At 43.2% G+C, this 13,666-nt stretch overlaps 1 protein-coding gene across 1 annotated transcript in view; it reads right to left on the reverse strand.

The window, feature by feature from the left end:
* MEGF10 (multiple EGF like domains 10) overlaps nt 1–13,666 on the reverse strand; it is a 114,367-nt gene that overhangs the window by 38,679 nt on the left and 62,022 nt on the right. The window contains exons 6-9 of the mRNA XM_083702223.1: nt 13,328–13,574; nt 11,487–11,607; nt 9,907–10,043; nt 4,066–4,278 (exon numbers count right to left, since the gene is read on the reverse strand). Coding sequence (XP_083558349.1) covers nt 4,066–4,278; nt 9,907–10,043; nt 11,487–11,607; nt 13,328–13,574 — 718 coding nt within the window. The remainder of the gene's footprint in view (nt 1–4,065; nt 4,279–9,906; nt 10,044–11,486; nt 11,608–13,327; nt 13,575–13,666) is intronic.

Below are 13,666 nucleotides of genomic sequence, written 5' to 3' on the forward strand. Positions count from 1 at the left end.
GTCAGAGAAAATGATATGGGTAGTGGGCTTGCTGCAATGGTGCTCAGTTCTCCTTATGAGAAGAGGCATGTACGAAGTGCTTGCCTACACAGGCGTGCTGCATGTAGCCTGTTTTCAAAACCCAAGACGACAACTCCATTCCAAGGAGTACTCCAACTTTAAGAGCACTCCTATCCCCAATATCCCAATGCTGCTTAAAAAAATAAAACAAAACCTTCTTAAAGAGCTAATAGCCGTTCCACTTAGTGAGAAATTGCAACTTCTGGTGTGCACATTTCAAATGATCCTGGGGGTGACGAATACTCCTGGGAGTGATGGGAGATGATGACATGTTTTCCCTCCCATGGACAGTGTCTCAGGGGTGAAAGATGGCTGTTTCCATATAAGGAACCAATCTAAATAACTTTATCGCACTAGCCATTGGCCACAACAAATATGAATTAAAAAGAAATATAAGCAAAAGGGGTGTTACGCCACAAATAATGGTCTCTATTTAGATCTCTGGGACACGGGTGGCGCTGTGGGTAAAAGCCTCAGTGCCTAGGACTTGCCGATCGAAAGGTCGGTGGTTTGAATCCCCGCGGTGGGGTGCGTTCCCGTTGCTCGGTCCCAGCGCCTGCCAACCTAGCAGTTCGAAAGCACCCCCGGGTGCAAGTAGATAAATAGGGACCGCTTACTGGCGGGAAGGTAAATGGCATTTCCGTGTGCTGCACTGGCTCACCAGATGCAGCTTTGTCACGCTGGCCAGGTGACCCGGAAGTGTCTCCGGACAGCACTGGCCCCCGGCCTCTTAAGTGAGATGGGCGCACAACCCTAGAGTCGGACACAACTGGCCCGTACGGGCAGGGGTACCTTTACCTTTACCTTATTTAGATCTCTATGTCTCCCTTACAGTTCACACCTATATTGTCCAGGGTCTTCTTTCTGATCTTTTTGGTCACCAAAGCAAAAAGTGGGCGACTTTATGAGCCACTGAAGAGTTTACATCGCTAAGAAGCCATAGGACCTCTCTGACAGGGAGAGGCATCTTTCCTGTATGGACAGTAGGGCGAGAAATCACCTCCAGGGTCCAATGTATAGTGGGCAAAATAGTAAATAGTGCAAGATGTCTTCCACGCAGTTGCCCACATATACATAGTCTGTCTTTGTATGTTACCTTACTATATTGTCTGTCCAGGATGGCGGAGGGCATAGCTTGAATCGCAGCTCAGTAAAAGCGATTCTAAGTGAGGCTAGCCGTATCTAAAGGGGAAAGACTGTAGCCCAGTTGTACATTATCAGCTCTGCATGCAGAAAGTGTCAGGTTTAATCTTTGGCATCTCTAGGTAGAGCTGGGTGGGACCCCAGTCTGAAATCTTGAAGGGCTGCTGTCTGTCCATGTAGATGATACCAATCTTGACTACTGAACTATGGCTGCTTCCCCTATCACTTCTTCTTGCACAACAAAGGCCTCAATAGCATTCTGCAAATTCCCAAGTCCTGCTACATTCCTTGAGATTCATCCCACAGTTTTCCAGGGGCCCCCTGACTCTCAGGAGCAGATGCATCGGGTGCAGCAGTAGAAGCCAGGAAAGCCCCACTGAATAACCACAGCTCCATTTGTTCTTCTTTAAGTCTTTGGGGAATAAGAAATCCCTCTTCGTTCATTTTCTCTCTTTTTCTTTAAGTAGAAGTCAAACTGTGACATTGATATTCTGTAGCCCTGTTCCCCAGCCACGGTGTGCTAGGAAGCCATAGCTGCGCACATATTGATTGACACCAAAATTAGTATTCCGTAATTTGTAATTAAAATATAGGAAGCAGAAACACTTTGGAAGCTTTTGATGGCTCGTGTTTAGTTAGTTTAATTGGCAATACACAGCGCACACAGATGTTAAGAAATGCGGCACCTACTTATCTCTTAAGTTCACATCTTAGGGAATCTGCTAGCACGCAGGACATCAAATTAGTATCTAAATCTGCAATTAATCAAATATTTTACTGCCAGCGACAAATTATGCAGAGATGCCAGATACATTGTGCCTATACTCTTAGGTATGGTGCTTAACATTTTGCGGGTATGGCCAGATCAGACCAAAGGCTTAGCTGGTCCAGCATCCTGCTTTCCAGTGACCAACCAGATGCCTTTAAGACAAACAGGGTATGAGGGCACGGCTGCACTTTCATGGTGACTACTGTTTTGAAAGTCAAAGCTTCGAATGGCAAAGGTCGGCAATACAGTACATTGAAAGGAAGAAACTTGCCTCCATGCCCCAGTTCCTTGGGAAGAGGCAAAGTAGAGCCTATTGCTGAGGGGGGAAATGGTAAAGGACCCCTGGACGGTTAAGTCCAGTCAAAGGCAGCTATGGGGTTGCGGCACTCATCTCACTTTCAGGCCAAGGGAGCCGGTGTTTGTCCAGACAGCTTTCTGGGTGATGTAGCCAGCATGACTAAACTGCTACTGGTGCAACGGGACACTGTGATGGAAGCCTGCGCACACAGAAACGGCGTTTACCTTCCTGTCGCAGCAATACCTATTTATCTACTTGCACTGGTGTGCTTTCAAACTGCTAGGTTGGCAGGAGCTGGGACAGAACAATGGGAGCTCACCCTGTTGTGGGGATTCGAACTGCCAACCTTCTGACTGGCAAGCCGAAGAAACTCAGTGGTTTAGACCACAGCGCCACCCACGTATGACTATCCCATGGCGAAATCCAATGTTTTTATGCTATTGAATAATACACACACTTTTAAAAGAGACATGTGAATATATTTTGGATATGTTCAGGCATAACTGAAATGTTTTGCTTTCATCCTATACTGCCAACTTAAACCGTTTGCTCTTTTGAAGTAAACTGTAGAATTAACAAACAGATGCTCCCACGCCTACATTATTTCTAAGTCCATTCCATTTGTCACAGAAAAGAGGAAATGTCAAAAACATGTTCAAAAATAGTCACATGCTTCTGTTTACATCTGAACATCTGCAGTTTGACTTGACCAAAGCTGTCTTTCCAGTGGTATAAATGATGGAACAGCTGTGTTGAACATGAATCAAGCATTAACCTTGAAATATCAGAAATGCTACACAGTGCTGTGCCATACATTCTTGTCAATGTAAAATGTTTATAGCAGACTTTAGTTAATGTTCTAAAAGCTTAATTGTAGCTCCTACATACAGATTTTAACAGAAGCAAGGTGCACTGGTTTGGTAAAACTTTCTTCATTTAACTAACTCAACCTGGTAGTTACTACATTACCTATTGCCCACGGGGAAATGGCACATGAGAAAACAGGAAGCACATCAGTGAAAAGTCACGTTAATGAAAATGAGAAAGGAATGTAACCAGCTCCCACATCAATTACTGAACACATCAAGCAATCACAATGTTTAAATATATAATCCTTGCTGATCATGATGCCAGATAACAGTGAAAACATTTCTTTTAAAGCTTCTCTGCCACTTGGTGCAACAGTTGAACCATAAACTCTGATAAAACCATGGATTCCACCATGTAAGGATTAGCTCTCTGACTGCTTGCCACAGCAATCTTGCTTAAAAATGTATATACATCTTAAATACTGGATTAAATGCAGCAAGCCCCACTGCATCCATGCCCAGGCTTGTGTGCATACAATTGTGCTCCCTTACCCTTTTTGAAACAGCAGCTGTCTTCTGCTCTCTCACAAAAGTGTTTTCATTTGTTCCCAGTTTCAACCTGATTCAACCACTTAACTAATTCTACCTATCGCCCACAACTGGTAAAACTGCAGCACAAGATGACTGATACTTAGAAGAGGCAGTCAAGACTTCCTATTTACAAGCAATCTTCACTATTCTTTTCTGAGAAATGAATGGGAAAACTAACCATCCTTTCAGATACTGGCACATTGGACTAGAAACCAAGGAGCTTCAGACCTGTGGTTAGTAGCTACCAAGAATGCCATCTCAATACTGCAGAGAAGCAACAGAAACCTCCTCATAGCCTTTACAGACCTTAGTCTAACTCCCTCTATATTTGGCCAATTGAAGTTGCCCGGACTAGCATAGAACAAGAATGTCTGCCAAAAGTTCTAGAAGCTTACCTGTGAGTATTTGGCAAATAGCAGGGACATTTTTTGTCACATTTGAGACCATAGACACCTTCGGAGCACAGTCTTGTTTCGCAGCGTTCTCCTGTGTATCCTGGCTCACAAAGGCATGCACCACTAATGTGATAGCATTTTCCACCATTCATGCATTGGCACGTCTCTGCACATTGTACTCCAAAGGTTCCCACTGGACATTCATCTTGGCATCTGTTGAGAAAGTTGGGGAGAGAGACATGCTCTTTACTTTCTATTAAAATATTTTGAAGTTCTATTTGGAATCTCCATTCCTAATACCTTCCACAATGGCAATAGCTGCATCCACACTGTACCTTTAAAGCACATCCAAAGTAAATTCTGTACCTCAAAGAATTCTGGGCATTCTAGTTTACCTCCCATGGAGTTACAATTCACAGTAACCCTTAACAAACTGCAATTATTGGGGGGGGGGGCTTTAAAGGTATAGTGTGTAGGAGGCTGTGAAAGGAATGCACAACTCTAAAAAAATAAAAGGAAGAAAATTTCAAGCCAAGCTTTCGCTTACACAGTAAATTTGGGTGCAAAGGGACAAGGATATAAACATGCACAACATGAGATGATAATTGCTGAAGAAATACCAGATGGGTTCTCTAGTGTACAAAACCTCTATGTGAATGAGGAGGGAGTGAAGCAGGTCCCTCTACAAACACCTTTAAAATGATTCAGGTCAATGGTTCGATGATATAACATGAACACAAAGGATGGAAGTGGAATCCTTAGTATACCAACAGAGAAAAAAACAACTGTTCTTTACCAGATATAAACAGTCAAGAGGAAGAAAGCAAATCTCTGCTAAAGGACTGCTTAATAATAGACTAGGATAAATGCTAAGAGATTGTTGTTTCTATTTAAATCAACGGTTAATCTTTTAAAGCCCATTTGTATGAAGCGATCCCACTTTTGTCAGATCTCCGCACTCAAATAACAGCCAGCTTCTTTTTTTTAGAATGACTATGTACTGAGTAGAACATTGTATATGTTTTCTTCTAGTTGATTTCTCCCACCCACCCAAGGCTATGAAGAGATGACGACTCGTCTGGTTTATATGAAAAACTGCCCAAACAGGTCAGTTCCAAGACCTTAACAGGTTTTGTGTCTGTGTGTTTCTCAAAGAGATTGTGATGCGTAGCCACACATGAAGCCCCATGTGGTCACTTTCTGGTACTATTTAAGTCTTATCAGTATTCCACCTCTGTTCTTCCCAATCAGATTATTTCATACAGGTTAGAGCTAGACAAATATAAACTCGGATCCATTTGTTGCAAGGCAACACTATCACTACCATAGATCATTCAGACCAGAATCACGTGTGCAATCTAGAGAGAACAGCGCAGCATTCACATTGCAGTTTATTCCATTTTCAGGACATTCCCCTGTTAGTCTCCACATGATGTTTGAGCTTTCACAAAATGTAAAAACCACTTCCAGAACTATAGCGGAATATAGCTCAAGTTTAGCACTCATTTCCATATTATATGCAAATGCATTTTTTTTGCTGGAAGCAAATAACATGGAAATGAGTACAGTCATACCTTGGAAGTCAAACAGAATCCGTTCCGGAAGTCCGTTCAACTTCCAAAACATTCAAAAACCAAAGTGTGGCTTCTGATTGGCTGCAGGAAGCTCCTGGAAAGGGACGGCACATCAGTGATATACCACAGATTCCGGCGTATTAGGTGACTGTGCGTATAAGACGACCCCCCAAATTGCCAATTGGGGGGGTCAACTTATATGCCCAGTCTTATACGCAGCAGCTTCGCTGAGCAGCGGCAGTGGGCAGCGGGGTCTGCACCGGGAGGAACCTGCCCGGCGAAGCTGCCCAGCGATGCTAGGCCGGCTTTGCTGGGCGGCTTTCTCCCAGTGCGGAGCGGAGCCCACTGCCCACTGCTGCTGCCCAGCAAACCCATACCTGGCGTATAAGACGACCCCCGACTTTTTAGAGGATTTTCCGGGGTTAAAAAGTCGTCTTATACGCCGGAATCTATGGTAGTACAAACCACCTGGCAAGCATAAAGTCTCAGTTTTAAACCTGGTATCTCCATTTAAAAGGATGAGGATGCATATAATGGAGAAGACCTCTGCTTAAGACCTTGGATAGTTACTGCTAGTCGTAGTTAATACTTAGCTAGACAGCCAAGTAGTCTGACCTGCTCTAAGCCAATTATTTCCAGCTACCACGGAGGGAGAGAGTTCACCCCATTATGTTATCTCCCTAGATGCAGCACTTATAATACCTCAGAAGAAATGGGGAATTTTCTTTATATGCTTGTTTTTTAGAACCCAAAATTCTACCACAATTCTGACATGTGAAATATAAGACATGACTTTAAACCAAATTTTTCTTCCACACAGAACCCAACAAGATCCATCATACGAGAGGTCATTTTACCCTCGAAACACAAGTGCCTTCACTTCACTACAGGGTCAAATCCACAATGAATAAACCTGCATAGTGTGTTATTTCCTGTGGCAGTTGGAGCAAGAACTAAGAAAGAAAACCTCTACCAAAGTTCTGTGCTCCTTCCAACACACACAGAAATGGTTATGCAGAGATAATTGACGGTTAGGAAAAGAGGCCAGGGTTAAGGCCAGCTGCTACACATTCTTTTCAAACACCACAGACAGTATGCATGATTTGATGAAACATAAATGGGGAGCACAGGGAGTTCTTAGTACATAGTAGCAAAGGGAATAATCCATTGGGAAGTTCTCTTGCACAAGTTCTACTGACATGAAAAGGAGCAGAGCCAAAGTTCCTTCTTTGGCAAGGATGCAAATAAACCCACTTGGGGAAGTTGTCAGAATTTTTCCTCCCCTCCAGTTCTGACAGTGATTCCTGATGGTATGTCACACAGAAAGCAGGGAACACAGAAGACCAAAACTCTGTTAGCTGAGAGAGGCTAAGGGAAGACGCCACCGGATCCTCCTTCATAAATGGGGCTGTGAAAAGAAACCTTTCTCCGAGATGCAACCTGACAAGTTCACTTCTAGTATCTGGGGTAGGGGAGTGTACATAACCTTAAGTTTCATGCATCTGACAATGTTGTTTGCTGGAAAAAAATAAGTTAGTTTTACTTTTTCATGTTTATTTATATTTCTAAAAGGTTTTATTTCTAGTAGGTTTTTGTTGTTGCTTTCATCAGTTTGGGGACATTTCTTTTTCCAGATGTTTCATATTGGATTTGTTAGTCATGTTTTGTTAACCTTGGGGAAACATATAATGCCAGTTGCTTGGGAACAGACGTGGAGAGGCTGCTATTTTTGTGCTCAATTCCTGCTTTTGTGGGCTTCCCATTGGCATCTGGTTGGCCACTGTAGGAAACAGAATGCAAGACTAGCTGTGTCCTTGGTCTAATCTAGCAGGGCTTTTTTTACATACTTCTATTGAGCCACAACTGAAGTGCCCCAAAATGAGGTGGCCTAAAAATGTGTGCTGGCTAGGGAAAAAAGAGCTTCAATCAAGCCATCACCACTATCTTTCCACAGTTCAGAGACAAGCCTCCCATTATGCTCCCATCTCATTTGGTCTCTATCTCATGAGTTTCCCCTTGCAATGGGAAAGACAAGCAACACATCAGACCACACATTTTCCATCCCCTCTTATTTCATGCAGAACTTGGAATCTCATGTCCTGGATGGGGTTCCCTGCCTTCTGCTCTCCGTCATTCAGGGCCCCCCTGCAGCATCCCTTTTCCCCCCTTTAGTTTTTTTGGTTTTTTAATATGACGTCTCGCTCATCTCTTTGGGGCTCTTCCCAGTTAACTCTTGCTAGATTTTATTGACAGCATCTTCAGTTAAAAGATCTCTGGTACAAGGGGAATACCTGCTGAGCCTCTGCCAGTCAGAGTAGGCAGATGTAGGACCAAATGCTTCAGATTCACCTAAAGCAGCTTAATACGTTCAACACCAGATTTCAATAGTAGACTTTGTAAATTCAAGAAGTCAGCTTTGAATTCTAAAACCTTGCTGAATTTTAAATGTTAGTTGTCAGGAAAGAAAAAGTGCTTCCATCTCCCATCCAAATAAGCTTCTAATTCTCAAAAGGCCTAATGTTGCAAATCGATATTTTTGTGGTCTGTAAAATGCAACAGCATATTGATCACAAAAGGAAGGAAACACACGCTGAGTTCCAGTTCAGTAGCTGGGGGGGGGGGGGGTTCTAAAGACTTCAACTTGCTAACCAGGATTTGGGGTCCTGACATGAGCCATAAAAACAGAAAATACCATATTTTTCAATCCATATGACGCACCTGACCCTAAGACGCACCTAGTTGTTAGAGGGGGAATGCAAGAAAAAAAAATTCTTTAAAGGGAGCACTGAGCAGAGCCTGTATGCATCCCAGGCTCTGCTCAGCACTCCCTTTCATGAGCCGCGTGGAGCTGTGTGCAGCGCTTGCAGGCTTTTCCCCAAAGAAAGGAGAAGGGCAGCCCGTCACTGCACAGCGATCCCTCTTGCTGTTCTGGCTTATGGCATAGCTGTGTAGCCTGCATTCGCTCCATAAGACGCAAACACATTTCCCCTTACTTTTTAGGAGGGGAAAAGTGTGTCTTATAGAGCGAAAAATACGGCAAGTGAAATTGTAACTGTAGAGCTGCAAGCTTTCTCAGAACCAGCAGGGGGAGCAGAGCAGTGATGTCATAATTGGCCAATATGTAATCAGTCTTTCTCCAGGACAACAGTTTTAAAATACTTTATTATAAGAAATCTCTAGTAGCTAGAGTATATATTTTTTCTCCAATAGTGGGATGGCTGCACTTTCCTGAGCTCCCAGCAGAGGAGTAACTGCTGTTTAGTAGGAGCAACAGTGGGAGCCAATAGGTAAAGGTAAAAAACCCCAGGACAGTTAAGTCCAGTCAAAGGCAACTATGGGGTTGCGGCGCTCATCTCACTTTCAGGCCGAGGGAGCCGGCGTTTGTCCACAGACAGGTTTCCAGGTCATGTGGCCAGCATGACTAAACTGCTTCTGGTGCAATGGAACACCGTGACGGAAACCAGAGCACACAGAAACGCTGTTTGCCTTCCTGCCACAGTGGTACCTATTTATCTACTTGCACTGGCGTGCTTTCAAACTTCTAGGTTGGCAGAAGCTGGGACAAAGCAATGGGAGCTCACCCCGTCACGGGGATTCGATCCACCGATCTTCCAATCGGCAAGCCCAAGAGGCTCAGCATCACCTGCATCCCAATATGCCACTCCTGCCACTGCACCTGCAGAGAGCCAACCTCCCAACACCCTTGGCCATCATACTCTCCCTTCCTGGTAAGCAGCAACTCTGCAGTCTGGAGGTCAGCCCCCTGTGGTATCAGATAAGTGGTATCAGCCCCACCCCTCCACTACAGGAATTCAGTCAACAGGTATTGACTGAATAACTCTTGAGGACACACTGAATCTTGGAATTTAGGGGGAATCTCCACTGAACCTTGAGGACACACTGAAACTTAGAATTTAAGGGGAATTTCCACTGAGCATCCCCACTGAATCTGTACCACTGTATAGTGGTACCTTGGTCCTTGAACTTAATCTGTTACAGGAGTCTGATCGACTCCCGAAACCGTTTGAAAACGAAGGCTCGGCTTCCGACTGGCTGCTAGAGCTTCCTGCACTCAAGCGGAAGCCACGCCAGACATTCGGCTTCCGAAAAACATTCACAAACTGGAACACTTACTTCCGGGTTTGCGGCGTTCAGGAGCAGATTTGTTCGACTACTAAGCCATTCGGGAACCAAGGTACCACTGTATTGGAATTCTCCCTTCTGCTCAGTAGCCATGGTAGAAAGTGGCGAAGTTGTATCTGCTTACCGTTCGCCTGTGTAACCAGGGCTGCAGTGACACTGCCCTGTAGCTGAGTCACATGTCCCCCCATTGTGACACTGGCATTCTTGAGAGCAGTTCTTTCCGTAACGCCCTTCAGGACAAGGCTGACCACAGACTGTGCCCTGTTTGGAAACAGAATCTTGGTTTTATGCCTGGGAGTGCAGCTGCGAGAGGGAAAGACGAGGGGGGATCTGAAGGAAGCAAGGAGATTAACATGTTCGTATACCAGACAGCTTGTGCACATCTTAAAAATGCCAGATACCGTTTTAGCTTGCAACACAACAAACGTTTGCCTCAAGTGTTGGGGTGCTAATTTGCTGGAATGTTCATTCGGTAAAATAAATCTAATCCTAGATTTAATTTCTAAGCAACAGTAAACATTTAGATCTTTTAAATATAGCTCTTCTGTGTTCATGCATACATTGTAATACAAGGAGATACTTTAGTTAAAATGCTTCAAAGGGAAAGATAACTTGTTACATCAATCTTTTTATTTTAAATTTGTTTTCAACTGTAAATTTTAAAGTCAATTTTTATTTTTTAAAAAACAAACAAACCCTTCTGCACAAATTTTGCTCAGACCCCTGGCATATGTAAGATTCTTCGTCTAATAAACGTTTTCTAAAAAGTATGTTGGCTTCATGGAATGGCAGCTGTAAAGCTTGAACAACAGTGGGGACAAACAACTGAGGACAACAAACCACATGCTGACTCAGAGAGGAGTAGCTGGATGATGATAATAATAATAATAATAATAATAATAATAATAATAATAATAATAATTTATTATATATACCCCACCCATCTGGCTCCCAACAGATGATGATGATGATTTTACTAAAGTGATAAAACATCAAACATTAAGAACTTCCCTAAACAGGGCTGCCTTCATCTCTGAGAGGGCACTATCTAGCCTGGAATTCTTGCAGCACTTCTCTCTCTCTCTGTCTGTCTTCTGACTATGCTTTTCAAACATAAAATACAAAACAGAACGCAAAAAGAGACACATTCTTGGAAGATGCTTCCAAACTTTGGAAAAACTTCCTCCATGTGGAGGTCTACCAAAAGAGAAAAAAGAAAAAAGCCAGGTGCTTTCTGTAATTGCAACGAAGTGTTTGGAGGATATTCATGGAGTATATTGGGGAATTATCTTTAGGTCCTCGTCTTCTGTCCAAAATGTAAAGCCGTAAATATTTGTATAAGTGGTCCATAGCCTTAGGGATAGAGCAACAGAATATAAATGCATGCATAAATTCCGATACAACTATAGAAGCAGGACAGAAATTTAGATAAATACAAGTCACTGACTTGGTAGAGCTTTAAGTGATTCATCTTGTGTGGGACAGAAAGCATACATTTTCTTTTCCTGTCTAGGCTCATGCGAATTGGTAGATGCCGATTACCATATGTTTTTGTAATGGTTTGGTTCTGATCCCTTATGATAGTATTGTGTGCTGACACATTTCCTCTTTTCTTGCCTGATGTTAGGCTGTGGTTCCAATTACATTTTTCTCCAGAGGCTCCCAGTAGCGGAAGCTTATACTCTTTTATAACGGTATATTTACCATCCATCCAGAAGGACAGGCACATTCCCCAGTTACATGATGACATACTCCACCATTCTGACATGGGCATCTTTCTTCACACTGTGGCCCATGTTTACCAGGAGGACAGAGATCCTCACAACTAAAAAAAAAAAGAAAGAAAAGCGTATTAAATATTACAGATACTTTGAAATATATTGGCATTTCTCTGGCGCTTTTTAATAGGCTGCACATTTATTTCAGCTAAAGAATGCAAAACTAATCCGTAAAAACAAAGGGAGCATTGCACCAAGAGTTTTGCTGCATAAGCAGTACAACTCCCCAGCTTACAATGGAGCACGGAGACATAATTCATGGTAAATTGTCCCTATGTTAGCAATTAAAGGACTGCAGAAATAGGTCTACTTCCTTTCAAATTTTTCTTCCCTGGTCCAATTTCTAACTGAGTTGCACTGGGGGGGGAGGCGATGTTAAAATTCTAATGAGTTCTAATTTTATTAGTTGGATTGCAATGCCCCTTTATCTAACTGTGGTAATGTTTGCAGGATGTTAGCCCTATTGTATGAAAAATATTACGGCTGGTGTAGAAATTGTACAGTGCTTCTATCTGTGCCCCAGGAGAAGCTGGCTTTTCAGTACCTTACCTTTTTTCTCTTAGTATGTGCATTGAGGAACTGGGGGGGGGGGGTAATTTGTGCCTGGGGCAATCAGCTTTTTTTATCTTATCAGCCTGGGTTCCCCTGAAGATATGTACTAAATCAGCACATGCTCCAAGTATCCTTATTTACTTACCATGGGCAATCCCAATTCCCTATTATTTGGTGACTGTCTAATTTTTGTCTTCTGAGGATACTTTGCTAATACTGTGGCCAGAGTTACCATTCTTTGCACTGTTTCAGCAAAGGGCATCTTACCCATTTTGAATATCTTCTGCTCTGGGATCCACAATTACAGTACAAGCTTCAAAACAAGAAAGTGTCATCCATAGCAGCTGCCTACAGAAAAATTCACTACTGTTCTCTAAGGAACTAAGAATACATCCCCTCCCTCACTATAATTCTGTATGATATGTTAGACCCGTGGTGGCCAACGAGGGGACCCCCACCCCACAAGAGGACAATTTGATTTTTAAGAGGGACAATTTGAGAATGAGTTAGACCAACTTAATGGCTTTTTAGGCTTCCTCCATGTGAATATGAGTTCATTTTTTGAATAATAAGAATTATATGTCACGGGGGGGAGGGGCACCAGGATTTTAGAGATGCTTAGGTGGGGCATGGCCAAAAAAAAGATTGGGAACCACTGGATTAGACTGAGAAAGACTGTGGTTGGCTCAATATAATTAAATGAAAGTCATCACTGAGCAAAGAGCTGAACCCATGCTTCCCTGGTCCCAGTCCAGCAGATCGTGAAAGCTTAATCTACAACAGTCTTTAAGATTTGTTGTTTTTGCCATATTTCTATTACAGTCATACCTTGGATCTTGAATGGCTTGGTTCCCAAACCCGATCGAACCCCGGAAGTGAGTGTTCTGGTTTTTGAACGATTTTTGGAAGCCGAACGGCCAGCGGGGCTTCTGCGGCTTCTGATGGGTTTGGTTTTCGAACATTTTGGAAGCCAAACAGACTTCCGGAACAGATTCTGTTCAACTTCCAAAGTACTTAATTTTTATCTTATGTTTTAGCAAGTTGGACCTGGAACTGAGAGGCAAATTCAACTCCCAACCCAACCATAAGCAAAGAGCAAGTTGTTTAACCCTCACTGATGCAGTATGGATCATCTTGTCACCCATGCCAATAAATGACGTGTATCATGAAATCTGCAGCTATTCCACACACATAACAAATACAACTGTTGCATACAAGGCTCCGGTGTATCCAGGAGGGCATCTGCATTCTCCAGTCACATGATCACAAGTGGCTCCATTCTGACACTGGCATTTCTGGTGGCAATCGTTTCCATATGTCCCTTGGTCACAGTGTTCTTCGCAGCGCCATCCCTTGAATCCAGCAGCACAGTGGCAGGCTCCAGTGATGGGATTGCACAAGGCTCCGTTTTTGCATTGGCAGCGACTACTGCAGTGCGGTCCCCAGTGGTAACTGTCACATGCTGAGTGGAAAGCAGAAAGCAAGGGTGACAACGGCTCCCTTAACCACTTATTCCCCAATACTTAAATTATTATGACTCAGCAATTTGAAATC

The sequence above is a fragment of the Podarcis gaigeae genome (assembly GCF_964106915.1).
Source record: "Podarcis gaigeae genome assembly, chromosome: 11".
In the NCBI taxonomy this organism is placed as follows: Eukaryota; Metazoa; Chordata; class Lepidosauria; order Squamata; family Lacertidae; genus Podarcis; species Podarcis gaigeae.